The sequence below is a fragment of the Marmota monax genome, unplaced genomic scaffold, assembly GCF_021218885.2.
Source record: "Marmota monax isolate L192 unplaced genomic scaffold, Marmota_monax_Labrador192_F-V1.1 WCK01_AAM20220418_F8-fsc00101, whole genome shotgun sequence".
Classification (NCBI taxonomy): Eukaryota; Metazoa; Chordata; class Mammalia; order Rodentia; family Sciuridae; genus Marmota; species Marmota monax.
This window is the reverse complement of record NW_026692786.1, coordinates 218,804-240,669: the sequence shown is the minus strand read 5'-3', so window position 1 is coordinate 240,669 and position 21,866 is coordinate 218,804. Positions and strand designations below refer to the sequence as shown.

The window sequence follows — 21,866 nt, the reverse complement described above, 5'->3', positions numbered from 1 at the left end:
GAAGTTCTGTTCAGACAAGGCATGGTATATTTTACTATTATGCCCCTTTCAAGTTTAAATTTTTTTTTTATCATATCCTTTCCTTCATCACTCAATTCTTTTTTTGCTCTGAAAGTATCTGCAAGTTCAGGACTGACAAGTACGATTATATATACTATCAACTGGTAATTGCTATCCCTTTCTACAGTCCAGAGGGCTACTTAATGTTTTCAGCATCAGATGCTTGAACCATGAACTGTTTTCCTGGTTACTCAATATTTTCACAATGAGCAAAAAGGCTTTTAAAATTTTCTGAGTTTTATTAGACTTCATATAGTAAATGCTAGATATAAGAAATTCTTCCCAATAAGGATCTAACATGGTTCAAATTGCTGTTAAGCTTAACGTGCTCATGGATAAGATGCTATAAATATTAACTGTCTTAGCATATTTCTGATTCTCAAATATAAACACCTTTCCAGGAGCTGGGGTTGTGGCTCAGTGGTACAGAGCTTGCCTAGCATGCACAAGGCCCTGGGTTCGATCCTCAACACCCCATAAAAATAAATAAACAAAATAAAGGTATTGTGTCTAACCAAAAAATAAATATTAAAAAAATAAAGGTTATTTTATATGAAAAATATTTTTTCCTAATTCTCTCTACTGTAATTACTAAACTCTCAAATTCTACTCATGGTGTTTCTCTTCTCAACATCCCTTTCTCTTGTGTGAATTCTTAAGCTAGGGCTAAAGTGTCCCTAAAACCATGACACACAAAACAAAATAATTCAAGTTACAGGTGAATACTTTGTGCAAGGGTTGAACAACAGATAAAGGCCTTTCTATAATTACTGCATTCACACAGATAAAACAGCCTCTCAAGTATTAAATCATAAGGTTTCCTTTTAGCAAGAATTCCCCAGTTTGAATGACTGCTAAAGACCTTTCTACATTGACTGTTGAGAATGTCTGAAATGTTTAGCAATATCTCCCTTAACTGAAAAGACTTAAGATATTCTCCTGGACAGAAAAATTCCAGTCTTCGGTACAAAATCAACAGAAATACATGAATATACACCAAAGACGTAAACAAGAATATTTATGGCAGTATTTTATTATAATAGAAAATTATAAAAATACAAATATCTGCCAACAGGATAAATAACAGTATATTATTAAAATGATATAGTATACAAAATAAAAAAGAACATACTACTACCACATGGAATATTATACAGATCTTTAAAATGTTCAGGGAAACAAAGAAGGACATGAATTCACGATGTCTAAGTAAAACATATATAAATAAAGTTTGAGAGCATGCATAAACTAGTTTAATGAGGTTATAAGCCAGGGAAATGGTAATCATTTTTTTTTTTGTAGAAGTGGTAATATTTGGGGAAGTAAAAACTACTTTTTATTACATAGACTGCAAAAATAATTAGAATTCATATTTTTAAAAAATTTATGGTGATCAGTGCTGATACCATTTTGTAATTTGCTTCTACATGTACTATATTTTTAAATAACTGAAAATTAGTGTCAGAGCTACAACCTAATAATAATGATCATACACATTTCATATGCAATAAACAGTAGTTTTGTGGTGTGGAACTTTAAAAACTTTGTGATTAAAATTACATCAACATGTTTAAGCATGCTTTTGTTTTTAAAACTAAAGGTTTACATTAACTTGGAAAGACTTCACAAAGAAACCACTTTATTTATTGCATTTCCATGTTTTCTCCCTTATGTGTTCTCTGATGGACAATGAGGCTTCTCCTATAACTGAAGGACTTACCACACTCATTACAAACATAGGGTTTTTCACCTGTGTGAGTTCTTTGATGTACAATAAGATTCGTCTTCTGGCGGAAGTACTTTCCACATTCATTACATTTATATGGTTTTTCTCCCGTGTGAGTTCTTTGATGATGAATGAGATAAGACTTCCTGCTAAAGGCTTTCCCGCACTGAGGACATTCATAGGATTTCTGCCCTGTGTGTATTTTTTGATGTACAGTCAGAGTTGCTTTCTGGCGAAAGGATTTCCCACATTCATTACAGATATAGGGTTTCTCTCCTGTATGAATTCTCTGGTGTAGATTGAGATTTGTCTTCTGACTGAATGATTTCCCACATTCATTACATTCATATGGTTTTTCTCCTGTGTGAGTTCTATGATGATCAATGAGGTATGATTTCATTCTAAAGGCTTTCCCACAGTGAGGACATTCATAAGATTTCTCCCCTGTATGTGTTCTTTGATGTGCTACTAGGGTTGTCTTCTGGCGGAAAGACTTTCCACATTCATTACAAATATAGGGTTTCTCCTCATTGTGAGTTTTCTCATGAAGAGCAAGGGTTGTCTTCTGAGAGAAGGATTTCCCACATTCATTACAAATATAGGGTTTCTCTCCTGTGTGAGTTCTCTGATGTACAGTGAGGTTTGCCTTCTGGTGAAAAGACTTTCCACATTCTTTACAAATATAAGGTTTCTCCCCCGTATGAATTCTCTGATGTAGAGAGAGTGTTACCTTCTGGCGGAAGGACTTTCCACAGTCATTACACTTATATGGTTTCTCTCCTGTGTGAGTTCTCTGATGACGAATGAGGTGTGACTTCAATCTGAAGGCGTTTCTACATTGTGGACATTCATATGACTTCTCCCCTGTATGTGTTCTCTGATGATCTGTGAGTGCTGTCTTTAGGCGGAAGGACTTACCACACTCATTACAAACAAAGGGTTTCTCTCCTGTGTGAGTTCTCTGATGATCAATAAGATAGGACTTCCTTCTGAATGCATTCCCACACTGATGGCATTGATAGGGTTTTTCCTCTGTGTGAATTCCCTGATGCAGAATCAATACTGACTTCCTGCAGAAGGACTTCCCACATTCAGTGCATGTATGTTTTTTTTCAATATTGTTTGCTCTTCTCTTTTTATTATATACAGGTAGGGTTTCCCCTCTATACACTCTATTATGTGTGATCAAGCCTCCCTTTTTAAGGAATGATTTCTCACACTCACTGTATCCAAATGACTGTGCTGGAGTTACCATCTTCTGATACTGTATAAGCACATCATTATGACAGAAGGTCCTGTCACTTTGATTATGGGATTTTACTTCAGGAGGAGCTGTTTCTTGCCTATTATTAAGTAGTGATCTCCCAAATCCATTGTACTCATTAATTCTCTTTCTTGAAGGACTTAGGTTACTGATGATTAATCCTGAAACATTTTCCAAAGTCTTCCCATGAGTGTCATAGTCAGGAGGTAGATTTTTTGAATCAACAGGTTTTTTGATTAGATTAAGTGTCTTTTCATATATACTGTTCTCCTTGACAAGTCTTTTGTGGTTAATGCACACAACTGATCTAGAATACTTATCTTGGTGTTCCTTGAATTTCATTAAAATGTCTTCAGCTTTCCAGTTTTCTTCTAAAAAAAATTAATAACAACTTGTGAATCTTCACACAGTTGCTAGGGAAAGAGTCTACTGGGGTCTAATGTATTAGGAAATGAGATAGTAGAAAAAACCCAGGACAAATTACTCTCTGCCTGGGGATGGGAAGAAAAGAGAAGAAACATAGAATCTAAATAAAAACTCTGCTTCAGTGTGGGAAATAATGGAAAAAAAAATGAGCAATGAACACTATTATTACATTTTACATCCTACAGAACTTCATAGACAAAGTAAAACAGAATGGTGGAAAGAGGGATTGAAAGAAAAATAGATTCACAGACAATTAAGTAAATCTACAAAGGGCATTATACTTTAAGCAAGATGGATAAAAAAGTATTGGTAGAAATGTTTGTTCGGGGAAAATATTAAGAGAAGGATTATTTTTGCAGGACACAGAAGATCACCTATACTTTAATACAGGCAATTAATGAAATAACTCTTGAACACCTAACATGTAATATAATCCAGTAAAGAAGGTTACAAAAGAAGATCATTTATTTCGGAGAAAAGAATTTTTAAGTGTAAACCATATACAATCAGACTTTAAATTATATGATAATATTCAAGAATTGTGTATGTGTATTTTTTTATTTTTGGTACCAGTAATTGAACTCAGGGACACTCAACCGCTGAGCCACATCCCCAGTCCTATTTTGTATTTTATTTACAAATAGGGTCTCACTGAGTTGCGTAGTGTCTTCCTAAGTTGCTGAGGCTGGCTTTGAACTTGCAATCCTCCTGTCTCAGCCTCTCAAGATGCTGGGATTACAGGCGTGCGCCACTGTGCCCGGCTGTGCATGTGTACTTTAGTAAGTAGGTAGCAGAGGAATTCAAATAAGAGGAAGGCAGGTATGATGTGAAGTAATGAAGGAATAGTCAGTCTATGGAAAAGGAACATAACATTTGGAAGGGAGTATATACAACACAATAAAAAGTACCTATGTGATGACAAATCCTTCATTTATGGAAAAACCTCAGAGCCCAGATTAAATGGAAACTGATTTTGTGTGTGTGTGTTGCTAGGGTTTGAACCCAGGGCACTCAATCCCTGAGCTACAATCCCCAGCCATTTTTATTTTTGTTTTGAAACAGGGTCTCACTAAGTTGCTAAGGGCCTTGCTAAGTTTGCTGAGACTGGCTTTGAATTTGCAATCATCCTGCCTCAGCCTCCTGAGCTCCTGGGATTATAGGCTGATATATAGGATTATAGGCTGATTTTTAATCTTGGGCTTTATAAAGATTAGCAAGAATTCTGTAAGAAAGAAAAGCTGAAAAGACTATATGAAGGCTTACTGAAGTAGTTTAAGAAAGATGAGAATTTTCTATTTTAACAAGTAATGGTATATCTTGTTAAGAGAGTAACAATATAAATTGAATGAATGAGACAAATGTTATAACAAAGGCAACATACTTAATAATAATGAAGAGATGAAACATGGGTTTTCATTTTGCACATCAGTGAGAAATAAGAGTATAACAGAATGTTAATATATTTCACAGGCTGATAAATAATTATGAACAGATCCAGAAGAAATGTTGACAGAGACAGAAGATTTGGGCTGATATCATGGCAGGAATAAAGTAACTAAGAAATGATGGGAAAGAATTTAAGAGCTGAGATGTTTAATTTCTAACATGCTGTAACAAAAAAGGTGAGAAGACACTACAATACTTTGGAGGGAGAAACATGCTGAGTAGCAGATGTCAGTGCCAGGTACAGAAAATGAACAGCTGAAGTTCTGAGAAAGGAAGGGGTTGTCATGATTTAAAGACAGATCCCTTAAAGATAAATTTGAGAAATGAAGACTAAGAGTACAGTATTCTTTTAAACGTGTGTGACTCTTACATGTCAGGCACTGTTAGGGAGGACAGACACACTGGTGAAGAAAAGAGACCAAGTTGTAAAATAATCACTCAAGAAATTAGGATAAGAATGAGTTAGTGTTGTTTACCCAAACCAAGGGTTGACTTTAGGAATGATGATCAGTCATATAAAATGAACCACAAAGGTTTAATGGAGAACAACTGTAACTAAGGAAAGCCGGAGCTGAGGCAAGTGAGTTTTAAAATTAACAGATCTGTAGTGAGAATGGGAACTAAGGCTTAGTGCAGGAAAGAAACCTGAGGTATTATGAAGGCGGTGGGGGGGGGGGGAACGGTAAAGTAACTAAGACAACTTGCAAGAATTTTCTTAACAGATTTATTTATTTATTCAGGTACTGGGATTTGAACCCAAGGATGCTAAATCAGTGAGCCACATCCACAGCCCTTTTTATTTTGAGGCAGGGTCTTGCTAAGTTGCTCAGGGCCTCACTATGTTACTAAGGCTGGCCTTGAACTTGCAATCCTCTTGCCTTAGCTTCCCAAACTCAGTGGGATTACAGTTATGCACCAACACACCCATCTCAAAGAACAGATTTAAGATTGCCTGAAAGAAATCTATCTTAAAAGGCAAGGACTGAAAATACTACAAAGACAGACATAAAGAAAAAAGAGCAAGAAGAAAAAGAGTTTACAGTACACTTTAAGTAGTGGCAAATATCTTTGGTAATACCAAGCAAACTAGAAAAGCCTATTTTGAAAGAGTCTGTTTATTTTTGTTTTTGATGGTTGTTGTTGGTTGTGTTTTTGAGATGAGTCTCACTATGTTGCCTGGGCTAAGCCTCAAACTCCTGGGTTCAAGTGATTCTCCTGCCTCAGGTTCCCATGCAGCTGGGACTACAGGTATGCAGTGCTGAGCTCAGCTCAGAAATCAGTTTTAAGTTTTGTAGGCATAAAGGTCATTTTGAAAGTTAGGAGTATCTTTTTAAAACTTCCCAAGACATTCCAAAAGTACTCCCAACACCTTATTCCTTTAAAATTTACTTTCCACTTTTCATCTGCTTACCTAAGCAGGCATGACCTGCAAATGACATCCAGGGCTCTTCTCCTCGTTCTAATTTGAGGATCATATCAGGTTTGGTGATGTCACATCCTAATAAAGGAAAAGACTTACATTGGCAATTTAAGCTTCAATAATTTTGAAAAATAAAGGTATATGTTCAGTATTTCAAATTAAGATTCTCATTTGTGTAACAGTAAACTGAGAACCTTGCAACAGGCAAGGGAAGACACAATCATCCTTTCAGTGAACCAAAAGGAATTTATTACCTCTTTTCCCTGAAATTCAAGATTACACGCTTTATGTATTTTGAGATGAAATGTATTCTACAAACAGCTTCAAACAGAGTTTTTCTTACCCACAGAGATGAGATGGCAATAGTTTTCCAACATCACATCCATGTATAGAGTCTTCTGAGCAGAATCTAGGTGTTGCCACTCCTCCTGACTGAAATCCACAGTCACATCTTTGAATGACACTGATTCCTATAATGGTTTGAAATTGTGAAGACAACAGATTAACTAAATACTGAAGCCTCCTTGGTCATTGTTTTTGTGGTATTCATATGAAAACTTGTAAAGAAAGACTATCATTTTTCTTGTTTTGTGATTTACACTGTAAGGAAAAAGAACCCACTGAATTTATAAATGCATTGTAAAAACAATTACTGTTAAGCCAGTTTATATCCAAAACCTGTACTGGATTATTGGGAGACCAAAACAAACAAACCATTGTTGCTGCTCAAGAGAAATTATAGCATCAGACAAAGAAAATTTTGTGACTAGGGACTGAAACAGAGCAAACTATAAATGCACATATTTATATGTATTTATAAATATGTTGAAATGAACCCTATTAATAACAAAAGTATTTTTTTTTAAAAAAAAGAATGTATGTGTAAACACGAACCTGCAAGGAGTTACAGGTACAGCATAGAAGTATATGTAATATACAACGAATCACAAAAGTAGAACTACCTTTTTCAGGTTTTACCAAGGAAAAATTTTCCCCCTTAAGGATGAATGTTTTATGCAGGAAGAAAATGGTTCTAAGATACTTTCATTATTCAACAATAAAAAAGAGTAAACTGCTCAGGAAAACATTCTCAGATAGCAGTTATACAATCTGGACACAAATGTAATAAGCAACTGAAGGTAATAAGCAACTAAAGCAAAGTACAGGAAAACCACAAAAGCAGGCAGAAATTGGACAGCATATCCTTGAAGGATAGCAACAACAACGATAGGAGCTGTTAATTTTTTGACCTTTTCCTTGAGAATGCCCAAGACCCTGTAGCTCTCCATGCAGAAAAGCACCACTTAGTTCCTCCATGATGACAGGACAGAATACAGGGGTGGCCAATGAGCTGGAAATTTAATTCTGCAAGGGGAAGAGCTCTAGAAAGGATGAGACTCAATAACTGAGTATAAACTCTTCTAAATCCCTTGGCTAATAGTTAAATTCCGTATATGTTGGAGATATCAGAGTACTTAGCAAAAATCAGAGAGAAAAAAACAGAAAAGAATCTTGAAAATCAGAAGTGTACCTAGTAATATATTTTAAGACTTCTGCTTTTTTGACTTGCAGTATTCCATAACTTGAATAGATCACAGATCAAGCAGAAGAAAACTGGAGTTTTATTGGATTGAGGTATCAGAGCTTAGGATTAACAAAGCAAAAAGAAGGATAGGGATGAAACCGTAGAAGCCAGAGCACCGCAGAAAGTAAGTCCCATAATGTGAGTATACCTCACTAACTCCTTGAATGAGAGCTAAAGCATATGAACCCAAAAGAGATCCTCAAAACCAGGGTAAAAAGCAGAACTAGAAGCTTAAAAACCAGGAGGACTGGCTGGGTTGTGGCTCAGTGGTAGAACGCTTGCCTTGCATGCGTAAGGCACTGGGTTCAATCCTCAGCACCACATTAAAAAAATAAATAAAACAAAAGATTGTGTCCATCTACAACTAAAAAAAAAAACAGGAGGATATATCAGTCATTTCACATTGAGGGGAGGGTATAGTTTGACTCCAAGCAAGTTAATTGCCTACTAGAAAACAAAGAAACAAACCAATAGTCCTCAGAAGAACCAATAGATATAATAGGATTCAGATTACTGTATTATTCTGATGTTCAATTTTCTAGCAACAATTACTAGACATGCAAATAAAAAAAAAAGGAGTTGGAAAACATGGCCTATATTGAACAAAATGATAATCATAGAAACAATTTCCTGGACTTCAAAACGGCTGTTATAAATGTGTTCAATAGAAAATGAGAGGAATCCAAAATATGAACTATAAAAAGAGCAACAAATGAAATAGAGAGGTTGAAAATAGCTTTGTAAATAAATCAACAGAAATAAGCAATCCAAATAAAAAGAAAAAAAGATATGGAATAACAGAATCACAAAGATCTGGAGGTCAATTTCAAAGTAATCCAACACAGATGGAACTGGAGTCTCAGGGGAGAGAAAAAGAAAAAAGCATTCAAAAATTATTGGGGAAACACAAGACATACAAATATAGTAAAAATCTTTAACTTATATATTTAAAATGCTTAATGAAACAAAAGAATAAATAGCAATGAAAATCATACTTCCAGATCCTATCAAATTACTAAAAGCAAAGCTAAAATTAATCCAAAATTCAATGTTCAGCAAATCCATTAAAAATGAAGGCAATATAAAGACATTTTCAGAGAAAACATGAGAGAATTCATTACTTGCAGGTCTGCAACATCAAAATTACTAATAAAGGAATTTCTTTAGTGTGGGAGACCAACCTTGCACGTGACTGGCTCACACTCCCCAGCTGGGTGCTGAGGCGCTCAGTCACAGAAATGTGGCAGACTTTCCCCACCCTTCTTGGGTTCGAGGGTCAGTGTCTCGTGCATGGGTGTGTCTTGCTACAGCCCCATGGTGAAGCTATGCTCACCTGTTCCTTTGTAATATAACCCCTTGTCCTGTTTAGGATAGAATCTTCCATGGAAGTGCCTTGTGTGTGTCCCCTTCTCTTACTGTGCCCTTGGGTGTGGCCTATCCAGGTGTCAGTCAACCTGCTGACGGTGGACATCATGAAGACAGACTCAGCCCCCTGAAACCTGACCCCTTGCCTCATTTGAATAGCTTCTCCTCAATAAAAGGGGTCAGCGTGTACTCTCGCTCTCTTTCTGCAGACCCTTTAGGTCAGAGGAGCCGTCACAGCGACCCCAAAGTAAAAGGTATTTGTGTTTTTTGTGTGGTTATTTTGCGCAGCCCAGTCAGCCCAGTTCAACTGGAGTAAACCCTGAGTCTTTTAGTCGTGAGAACAGAAACCCGGCACTTTAGGTTGAAGGTAAAAGCACTGGTTAATTATGATGAGAAATGTTGTATATAAAAGACTACCCTTTTCCACTATTTTAGCATGCAAACAGCCACAGACAATATTGTGTTTCCTTTCTGTCCCCTCCCCTCCCCTCCCTTCCTTTTCTTCCTTCCTATTTTTACTTTGAGACTGGGTTTTACTAAGTTGCTGAGGCTGGCCTTGAACTTGTAATCATCCTGCTTCAGTCTTCAGAGTAGTTTACAGGTAAGTGCCACCACACTCAACTTTGATAATGTTATATTTCAGTAAAACTTACTTATGGATGCTGAAATTTGAATTTTATGGTATTTTTGTATGTTGGAAATGTTTTCCTTTTGAATTTTTCCAAACATAAAAACTATTCTTAAGGTCTGGGCATGCAGCTCAGTGATAGAATATTTGTCAATCATGCGTGAGGCCTTCGTTTAATACCCAGCACAGCCAAAAACAAAAAACAAGCAAAAAGCAAACAAACAAAAAAGAAATAAAAAAAAAAATCTCGGGCAGCTGTTTCATTTGTGGGATATAGACCCTTTTAAACTAAACATTTGATTATCATGTATTACAAACATAAATATCACTCACATACATGGCATATAAACCAAAAATGTGAGTCAGTAAATAAAACTGAAATGTTGCAAGATTGATGTATTTTATCTCAAATAACTTAATATTAACTTAAGTAAACCTTGATAAGTTAAAGATTACATATTGCAATGTTAAAGTAACCATAAAAAATGCAGCTATAACTAAAGTGCCAATAAATGACTTAAAATTAATTACAACAATGGATTTGATATAAAATACAACAGGATGTAGGAATAGATCACCAAAAGCCGATTAGAAGGAACTACATGCATATTACTAAGTGAAAGAAGCCAATCCGAAAAGGTTACCTAACATATGATTCCAATGCTAAGAATTTCCAGAAAAGGCAAATTTTTGGAGTGGTTGCCAGGGGTCAGAAAGGAGAAAGGATAAATATTTCTTCAGGGCTCCTACATACCAGGTACACCCCAACTCAAGATGAATATTTTATTTTAGAAAATTAACATATATATGAATTAAATATTATAGTGAACTTCCTAAATCCTCAAAAGGCATTTGACAATATTGTATACTAACTCTACAATACAACAGTAAAAATGAAAACAAATAGGAATCAATGTATAATTCCTTAATGATTGATATAAAATATATCTATACAAAGTCAATCTTCTTCCAAAGCTAAGTTAAGGAAATTTAAGCCTAATTTTTTATCTTTCCACTTTTTTTTTAGTGGTGCACTATATATAGTTGTACATAATGATGGGATTTGTTGCTATATATTCATACATGCACACAATATAACAATGTGATTTGGCCAGTATCACTACCCAGCTCTCCCCCTCCCCGACTGCCATCTCTTTCTAGTGATCTCCCTTTGATTTTCATGGGATTTCCCCCCACCTACCTTTCTTTTCCTTTTTCCTCTCTAGCTTCCACATATGAGAGAAAACATACAACCCTTGACCTTCTATATAGCTTATTTCACTTAACATAATAATCTTTAGTTCCATCCATTTTCCTTATGGCTAAATAAAACTCCATTTGTGTATATATACCACATTTTCTTTATGGACACCTAGACTTGTTCCATAGTTTGGCTATTGTGAACTGTGCTGGTATAAACATGAGTGTGCATGTAGCACTACAGTATGGTGACTTTAATTCTTTAGGATAAATACCGAGGAGTGGTATGATGGTTCCATGTCTAGTCTTTTAAAGATCCTTCATACTGTTTTCCAACAGTGTAAAAGTATTCCTTTTTCTCCACTCAGGATTAATATTTTAAAATGCCGGGGCTGGGGATATGGCTCAAGCGGTAGCGTGCTCACCTGGCATGCGTGGGGCGCTGGGTTCGATCCTCAGCACCAAGTGAAAAATAAAGATGTTATGTCCACCGAAAACTAAAAAATAAATATTAAGAAATTCTCTAGAAAAAAAAATTTTAAATGCCAAAGATGCAAACAAACTAAAATAAAAGGATGAAAAAAGATATAATACACAAATACATATATGGGAAATACAATGGGGAAAGATGAACTGATAATGGTAATCAAAAGACAAAACAGATTCTGAGTTGAAGAATGTTATTATTAGAGACATAATAATAAAATTTCATAATAATAAAAGAGTAAACATATCAGGAAAATGAAATCACAAATGTATAGGCACAGAGTTGCAATTGACAAAATTTAAACAAGTTTTTTTGTGGGGAGATACTAGGGATTGAACTCAGAGGTGTTTAAATACTGAGCGGATTGAACTCAGAGGTATTTAAATACTGAGCCACATCCTCACCTCTTTTTTAATATTTTTATTTAGAAATAGAGTCTCATTGAGTTGCCTCACTAAATTGCTAAAGCTGGATTTGAACTCATGATCCTCCTGCCTCAGCCTCCTGAGATGATGGGATTACAGGCATGTACTACTGTGTGTGGCTAAACAAGATTTTTTAAAGGTTCAAAATTGTGATTGGTGCTAATATGTTTGTTGGTAACCGAAAGAATGAAGACTAAGGGAGAAAAATATGTAAAGACTTAGAATATCTAAAAAATACAATCTAAACTCATTTGACATTGATAGAAAACTTTTGGTAATTTCTCAACACATTTTTTTAAGAGCAAGTAGACCATTCACTAAACAAGTCTCAATATAATAAAGATGAATTACATATATTTTCTCTGCAAAAATGGAACTAAATTGGTGTTAGCTTTTTGTTGCTGTGACCAAAAGACCTGACATGAACTTAGAGGAGGAAAAGTTTATTTTGGCTCATGGTTCCAGAGGATTCAGTCCATGGTTAGCTGATTCTCAGGCAGAAGGATGTAGTAGAGGAAGGCTGCTCAGCTCATGGTAGCTAGGAAGCAAGAAGGAGCCAGGCGAAAATACACTCTTCCAGGGTGCACACTAGTGTCCTTACATCCTCCAGATAAGTCCCCACCTCCATAGTCTATTTGGCCATCAATAGATTAACCCACTGATGAGGTCTGAGCCCTTATGATCCAGTCACTTCCCACCACCTGTAGACATTGCTGCAGCGGGGATGATGTTTTCAACACATGAACCTTTGAGGGGCATTCCAGATCAAAGCCATAACAATTAGTCGTTTTTTTGTTTTTTTTAAAGAAGATTATCTAGAAGCAAGTCCCAAAGTTTAGAAGTTAAACAATATACTTGTAACTAACCAACAGAATCAAAGAATGACCAAAATGAAATTTTAATAATGTTCTGAACAAACTAAAAATAGATCAAAATTTGCAGATGAAGTTAAAACAGGCTCAGAAACTTTTATGTTTAAATGCTTATACTAGAAAATAAGAATCCTCTAAAATTAATAATTTAGACTTCTATTTTAAGAGGCTTGAAAAATGTAAATTCAAAGCAAGAATAAGGAAATATACAAGATAAAAGCAAAAATCACTGAAATGGAAAACAAACAATAGGGAAGAAAACAATGAAACTTGAAGCCAAATCCTTTAAAACCCCAAATACATGTAAATTAAATACTTCTAAACAATCAATGTGTCAAAAAAAAATGACAAAGGATGTGAGAAAATATACAGTATACACACACACACACACACACATTTAGTTGTAGATGGACACAATACCTTTATTTTATTTATCTTTACGTAGGGCTGGGGATTGAACCCAGGGCCTCACATGTACTAGGCAAGCACTCCACCACTGAGCTACAACCCCAGCCCAAGAGAAAATACTTTCAACATTTGAATGAAAATAAAAATGCAGGGCTGGGGCTGTAGATCGCTTGCCTGGCATTCGTGAGGCCCTGGGTTCGATCTTCAGCACCACATAAAAATAAATTTTTTAAAAAAATGTGCAAAGGAAGAAAATGTTTAAAAGAAGAAAAGAAAAATGCAATGTATTGAAATTTGTTGGCGGCCAATAAGGGATAGTATTTACAGGGAAACTTACAGCATTAAAACCGTCTACTAGATAAAAAGGAATACCTTAAGTCAGTAAGCATGCACATGTATAATACTAGGAAAAGAAGAACTAATTAAAATCAAATTAATGAAACAAACAGAAAAAAAGAAACAGAAAACACTGGAGGACTTGAATAAAAACCAAAGCAAGTACTCTGAAAAAGTCAATAAAACTGACAAATCTCTGGCCAATGATTGAGGGGAAAAGAGAGACACAAATTACCAGAAGAAAAATGAAAGAACCACTGTGACAGATTTTTCAAATACCAAAAGAATAAAAGACTATAACTGGAAAACTTTATGCCAGTAAAGTTTATAACTTATATAAAATGGACAAATTTCTAGAGAAACACAAAACTACAAAAGCTCAGTGAATTAAAAAAAAAGTGATAACCTCAATAGCCTTAATTCTATTACAGAACTAAACTAGTAGTTTAACATATTCTCATAAGGAAATAGAAATCTCCAGAGTCAGATGGCTTCACTGGTGAATTCTAACATTTGAGAAAGATTATTTTAGAAAATAAGAAAATACTTCCCAACCCATTTTATGAGGCAGGATTAACCTGGTATTAAACAGAAACTATAGACCAAATCCTGAATGAACCACAGATAAAACAACCCCCCCCTCAAAAAGCTACTTTAACAATGAATTAGCAAATTCATCAAGCAATATATGCAAAAGTATTATATTATAATCAAGTATAGTTTATCCTCGCACAACTAAGTTTACATCTCAAAATCAATGAATAGCCAGGCATGGTGGCACATGCTTATAATCCCAGCTACTTGGGAAGCTGAGGCAGGAGGTTCACAAGCTTGAGCCCAGTCTCAGCAATTTAGTGAGACCCTGCCTAAAAAGAAAAAATATAAAGGGCTGGGGATATAGCTCAATGGGGATGTGGTTCAGCAGTAGTGTGCCCCCAGGTTCATTGCCTAATACCGCCAAAAAAAAAAAAAATCATTGAATGTTATAGAAATATAGGTATAGAAAAAAAAACAACAGATGTAAGAAACTTGAACAAAATTCAGCACCATTCATGATTAAAAAAAAAAATCAGCTAACTTCTTCAATCAAATTGTAAAAGAAAATGAAAAACTAATAAGGGAGAAGCTCATACAGCACTTGCCTATCATGCAGAAGGCCCCGGGATTCAATTCCCAGCACTACAAAAAGAAACAAACACAAAAATAAAAACAAATGTGTATGCATGTGCCCCCCCAACACCAATTTAAAAAAAATAAAAAACCCTATAGAATTACTATCACTACTTAAAGTAGTGCCTGAATAAAGACTGAATACTTTTCACATATGTCAGACACAAGGCAAAAATGTCTGTTCTTGGGCTGGGGTTGTAGCCCAGTGGTAGAGTGCTTGCCTAGTACTTGTGAGGTACTTGGTTTGATCCACAGCACCACATAAAAAAAATAAAATGAATAAAACAAAGGCATTGTGTTCATCTATGACTAAAATTATTTTTTAAAAAGTTTGTTCTTCCAACTTCTATTCAACATTGTACTGAAAGTTCTAGACAACATAATAAGGCAAGAAAGAAATTTAAAAATTACTAGAATAAGTGGATTTAGAACAGTTGCAGGTCAATATACCCACCCCACAAATTAACAGCATTTCATATACTAGCAATAATAAAATAGAAAGTTGAAATAAAAACGAATATCACTGATACTAACACTTAAAAAAAGAAATATCTAAGGAGTAATATAAAAAATTTGCAAGACTGATACACTGAAAACAACAAATAATTACTGAGATAATTTTTTCCCTTTTCTTTCCTTCCTTCCTTTTTTTGTGCCAGGGATGGAATCCAGGGCCTTGTGCATTCATGTTAGGCAACTGTTCTACCACTGAGCCATATTCCCTGCTACTCAAGAGAATTTAAAGATGATCTAAATAGAAAGAGATGTGTATCATATAAATGAATTAGAAAACTGTATTATCATTAATGATTATTTGTTCTTGAATTTAAACTATTGAACATTTTAATATTTTCCTCTCTCTAAATGTGTTAAGCATAAAATGGGAAGTTATTGGTACGAGTTTGCCTATTTATTGCCTGTTCTGGAAATAGTGGTGACAGTTATACAACAGTGCTAATATACTGAAAGGGACCAAATTACCCACTTAAAAATAATTAAAATGTTAATTTTATGTTTTATATATTTTACAACACTAAGAAGTTAAATGAAAAAGCACAATAAATAAAAAGATGTGCAAGCAAGCACTATGGGGGGCACTTGGGGAACTGAAAAAGCAATAAAGATGTTAAATGGGAAATGAGAGAGACACCCAAATAAAAATGGTATCATTGAGGAAGGAGGGAACTGTGGTATAAGGAACAGGATTTGCCATGAAATGGATTTTCAGTAGGAGACATTTAAATCATATCAGCTATATTAGCAGGTGGGTAGAGGCTGGGGCCATAAGCAGTTTGAAAAAACATAAATGACAGGATGGGCAGGGAAGATACTAAGATAACTCAAACACGTGCATGAAGTATCTGTGGAACATGTAGGTGTTGTGTAGTTGGATGATGGATATAAAGTTTGGATTCTCAGGATAGAAGTGTAAAACTTATTTAGGCTTCATTAAAATAATATGGTTCATTATGAATTGGGAACAATAAATGAAAGAGAAATAAATTAACATATAATCTGGAGAATATCAGATTTTAAGAAAGGTCAAGACATAAAGCAAATTCTCTGAATGAAACAGGAAAGATTAGTGTCTTTGAAACCAAAAGCAGAATAGTTTAAGAGTTATACATCTAGTTCAGTTGATGGTCTATGCATTTACACTTATTTCTTTCTATATTCAAATACAAAATTAGAAGAAATTTTAAAATAGGAATAAATCTATAACATCAGTATTCTAGAAATCATGTTATTAGAAGGCCATAGGTTTTTCCTTCTGTATTAAAGGATTTACAAGATAAACAAGATTCTCAGTTCTTTGTACAAGTTGCCAATCATCTCTATCCTCAAAGCCTCAGGACATGACTTCTTGCCACTTACTGATACCACTCTATCAATTTTAAATCCATCTTTACTCAGATCTGTGAATGTGACAAAGGTTTTATCTTCTTTTTAAAATCTACATAAGGGGCTGGGGCTTTAGCTCAGTGGTAGAGTGCTTTCTTCACACAAGTAAGGTACTGGGTTCGATCCTCATCACCACATAAAAATAAATACATAAAGATATTGTGTTCATCTACAACTAAAAAAAATTAAAATCTATATTCTCATTAATTCAAGGAAATGCACTTCTGTCCCTGTATATCTTCTGGGAGAAGACTGAGAAAGGAGGAAATGGGGACCAGTTTTCTAAGAGAGAAGACTGGTGGGACAATTTAGGACAAGAAATATCTTTGTAACAATAACAGAAGTTTCAGAAAGGAACCATCACCTCACCTGAGCCATGATTTTGAGATCTGCAAGAGAAGACCAGTCTTTCCTTTGCACTCCTCTTTAGAAAACGGACAATTTCTAAAACAGCAAAGCTAAGACAGAGGAAAAAAAAAAGCCACATGAGACTACACATGCCTAACAGTTCTCTATACTTACAAATCAATTAAAACTATTTCCATTTTTGGGCCCTTGTCCACTCTGCACATCCAACATAAATATAAGGAAGAGAATGGTAACTTAGAAATCTTTCTGCCTCAGTCTCAGAGGATATTCCAAAGATGGTGAGTGAAACAAAATTCTGAGTCCTTCATTCTAAAATAGGATTTTCTAAAGCTGCTGACGATAAGGTTTGATACCATTAATTTAACTTGTACCTCAAGAGTCTGGAGAAGCTTAGAGGAATGTGTCTTTAAGAGATTAAATTATGGGCTGGGGATATGGCTCAAGTAGTAGTGCGCTCGCCTGGCATGCGTGAGGCACTGGGTTCGATCCTCAGCACCACTTAAAAATAAAATAAAGATATTGTGTCTCTTTTTTTAATATTTATTTTTTTAATATTTAAAAATAAATATTAAAAAAAGAGATTAAATTATTTTTAGAATACTTTTCTAAGGGGAAAAATGTGGGTGCTTCCTCTTCATAACAAACAAGGGTCTCCCACATTCTGATGCCATTAGAAACCAAAGTGGTGAGAGAATTCTTGGCAAAATGTGCATGTTTCCAGGATTTGTAAGGGCAAATAACTGAGATGGATAATTCTCAACTTAGCACTTGATGAGGACTATACGGATGGAGGCTGCCTGGGTTGTCCTGGATCCTATGCAAGAGGATTAACTAGACAAACAGGATCCACCAGAGCAGGTGGGCCATTGCATGTCCAAAGGAAGCACCAAGGGAGCAGCTGGAGAAGAGGCTGTGCCCATGAGAGACAACTGTATCTGGAGGTTTTCAGAAACAGGTTCTCTCAAAAGATAAAAGATGACTTACGCTAAATTATAGTAGTATCAGTCATGTTGGCTTCATCTTGTCTCTGACTTTTTTCTTTCCCAGGTCCCAATCCATTGGAGCTGGAGTCTATTCACCTACAGGGAATAAAGCAGAGACAAAATAGAGGTTCGGGAATTAGAGAATAAAACCTGATCTTGAACCCTTTCACACTGCACACCACTTCCATCAAGTGGAAGAAAGTTTTTGCTTTTGAAACAAATTTGAAGTATGATTTTTAGTTCATTTAGCTAAGTGACTATTGTGAGATTGATCTTGTGTGTAGATGTTTGACAGATTTTATTTTTTATTAAGAATATCTAAAGTAATTATTGAACCTTCCAGGAATTCATAGGAAAGGAAAACAAAATTCAGCCAAATAGAAATTTTGAGAGTGACAGTTATGGGAGAAAAGTTTTTCATTCTCTTTTGTTTTTTTTAAAGAGTGTATTTCCAATGATAGAACACCATTTGTCACCTGTCAGTAGGGGGTTTCCTAATATACTATCCTATCTGAAACTTATTTTATCTCCTCTCCATTTAAAAAAATCTCTACTTATTTTACTTGTCTAATTGCCAGTGTTAAAAAAAAAAAAAAAAAGCAAAACAGCCAGTATTCGGAGAATCTAAACAATGCATAAGTAGTCAGTACCCGGTTTCTCAAGCACTCCATCTTAGTCACACAATAAGCCACATTCATAGTCACTGTGGGTTCTGTACACAAAATACTTCAGAAATTAGACATATTACCCACTGCACACTCATCATCTCCTAGGCCTCCCCCTGTCACGTGCGGTCTTGGAGCCATAACATACTTCTATACAAAGTAACAAAATTTCGCTCACAATCCCTTCACTGTCTTCTCTGCAAAGTAACAGTTTGAAACACAATCGACTCGCACCTAATTTAAAACTTAGACACGCAGAGACCCTATCACTTTCATAAATAATCGGTTGCATATCACGCATTGTAACACACCCTCCTCGTCCCTTGCCCACAAGAATAGGCACCAAAAAAACACAAACTGAATGCCAGTTGTGTGCCAAGCTGCGTTCCAGGCGTTGGGACTTCCTAGTGGAGAGGGGAGGAATTAAAAAAAAAAAAAAAAAAAAAAAAAGGCAGAAATCTGCCCCCGCAGAGCTCACACCAGCCTCGGGGTAATGGTTCCCCTCCTGTCTTCTCTGGGGCCTGGACTCTCTCTTTCCTCCTCGGTCTCCTCAGTCCAGGTCCCTTTTCCCTCCTTCCTCTCCCCACCCGAGCTCCCACCTTCCTTCTCGGCCCGCCGAACGGTCCCCATCATCACCCGCCCCCTCGGCACCCAGAGGACCCAAGAGCCTCACCTTCGGCCACTGGCCAAGAGTCTGCGCCTGCGTATTGCTAGGCGCTGTTTCCCTGCGGTCTCGGCAGCGCATTCCTCTGGGCCTCAGACTAAGCGCGCCTTGTCGACATCCGGGCTTTTCCAGTCTTGAACTACATTTCCCACAGACCTTCGGGGCCGCTTTCAAACTTTAATCGCAGGCTCCTCTTCGGAGTCTAATAGTTGCCTGGCACAGAGTGGTGACCTGGTCTAGGTGAAGGAGACTCTCGGGTTGAGGAAGCCAGGAGCTCCCTGGGTGCAAAGAGATATGCGCCTGGAGTTAATGCCTGTGTACCAGGGTGTGTGTGTGTGTGCGTTTCCGAAAGGAGGGTAGTGGAATGAGGGGTTGACCGGTGCGTGATTGTGCTCTTGTCTATCTGCTCAGACGAGGGACCTTTTGGGTGACTGTTTTTAGCTATAATGTGGGGTGTGTGACACTGGGACTTAAGACCATCCATCATATGACAGAGCTGCTGTGACCTACTGTGATAGTGACTGACAACTTCTTTTCTGCAGTTCTAGGTTTAATTTTTGGACAAAGGAATTTGTTGAAGGAAGATGTCCGAGTTGATGTGTGTGCCAGTGAAGACTACAGCCATTCATAGGTCGAACAGAGTAGTTTTGCAATGTATGCATGACTTGATGCCTCTTCACCAGGTCACCCCTGCTTCTAGAGCTCATCCTGGTGTTTAACACACAGAGAAAAATCAGTGAATGCCTGCCTAGTAACCGGTTTTAGATTTTTCTTGGGATCAGTATCTCTTGAATTCCCTGCTGCTTCTTTCCCCTCCAGCTTTGTAGCGATGTGGACTCCAGCTGCAGAGATATGGTCATCAAAATAGGAGTCAGATATTTGAGTGGTAGAATACAGGTTGCAAACACAAATCTCTTTTTGGAATGAAACTTTTAAGGTTGGAAGTGTATCTTAGGCAGAGTTTTATCAAGACATGATGAAGAGAGCCTAGGAATAGGATTGCTTCCTCTGAGGATCTCCCTTGTTCTACTGAGGACAAGTTTCATGTTTTAGAACCACACCATTCCAGGAGCTCTCTCCCCAGGAAACTGGTGTAAATTTAGAGAATGTTTCCAGTTCAGGATACCAGTGGCATTGGCCTTTCCTTTGGATACTAAGAGGTGTTTGCAGTACTCCAGCATCTCTCTTTCATCTGCATGTGTGTAGAAGACAATGGGAGTTTGTGTAATGGTGAAGAATCTCTTCAAATATAGCTAGTCTGGGCGCTCCTTACCATTCCTTTGCCTTTCCCCTCTTCCCTTGAAGTTCTCTAAGAGCTCCGAAGAAAGAGAAACATTACCAAAGATATCTGGTAGAAGTGACACTATGAGACTTCAGAAACAATGCCTCAGGAGGTCTTGCAGCTTTTGCCCTTGTCTTCTTCCTGCCCTGAGTCCCACTACTGTGAGGCCAAGAACAGCTTGAAAATAAATGATCATTTGCAAAGTGAGGTCCATTTGACAGCAACAACTGCCCAATATCCCAGGGAGACCATCTAACCTCCTCCAAGCCAACGACTGCTATCACATGAGTAAGATCAGCAGAACCACTAAGGTATGCCATGCCCAAACTGCCAAACCCCAGAATAATGAGATCATTGTTTTAAACCACAATCTTCAGATGTGGTTACATAGCAATAGAAAATGGAAACAGGTGTTTAACTTTCCAGGCTTTTTTCTCTTACTTACATTGATAGAATTGTATTATTCAACCTGTTTTGTAAAGTGATTTCTCTACTGATGTTATATCTTGAAAATATTCCATATCTTTAACTATTTTCCAGAATTTCACATTTTAGTATTTTACGACATGGAGATCTGGTAATTTATTTAACCAATAGCTTTCCTGAGAAACTTCTTGCTGACTCTCAAGTCTTGCCCATCTTTACATTCCCTTCCAGGTCCTTATGGGCAATGGGCACCTGTCATTTGAGGAGGATGCAGACTCAGGAATGTGGTATAGATTTCTTCTAGGTGAAATATGAGTCACTCATTCGTAGGAATTTGTTCAAGGTATGATTACAGGACCTATATATATTTATTTTACTTTCGCTGGGTCTCCTTGATTGCAGTGTCTCTTTTCCCCCTTTCTAATTCAAATTCTGTATTACTTTCTTCACTGTGACTCGTTAAGGAAACTTAAAAGTGCATAGCTAATTTTCTGATGGATTAATTTAAGATTCCTAGAACTGGAATTTCTAAAGTGTTATTTCTAAGGTGTCATCATTGCCATCTATTAGAATATTTTCTCAACTCCTTTCTGCCTGATGATTAAGGGAATGGTATCAGTTTTCGAATAGCCATATCAGGCCTAAATTCCATTTGTTCTCCTTAGTAGTACTAACAATAAGGTTTCTCTAAGGCTTATCATTACTTCATTAATTATCTATTTTCAAGCCATCTATTTTCCTTGTTGGTGCAAGACTG

General features: G+C 36.4%; 1 protein-coding gene across 1 annotated transcript; it reads right to left on the bottom strand.

Annotated features, from left to right (window-relative positions):
* Nucleotides 1–1,065: 1,065 nt before the first annotated feature.
* On the bottom strand, nt 1,066–20,798 carry Znf567 (zinc finger protein 567). Its single transcript, XM_046448007.2, has 6 exons — nt 19,411–20,798; nt 18,074–18,168; nt 17,090–17,178; nt 6,686–6,812; nt 6,334–6,420; nt 1,066–3,421 (listed from the first exon to the last, which is right to left on the bottom strand). Exons 3-6 carry the CDS (start codon nt 17,096–17,098, stop codon nt 1,704–1,706), a joined length of 1,941 nt encoding a protein of 646 aa, XP_046303963.1. The 5' UTR covers nt 17,099–17,178; nt 18,074–18,168; nt 19,411–20,798; the 3' UTR covers nt 1,066–1,703.
* Between the last annotated feature and the right edge of the window lie 1,068 nt (nt 20,799–21,866).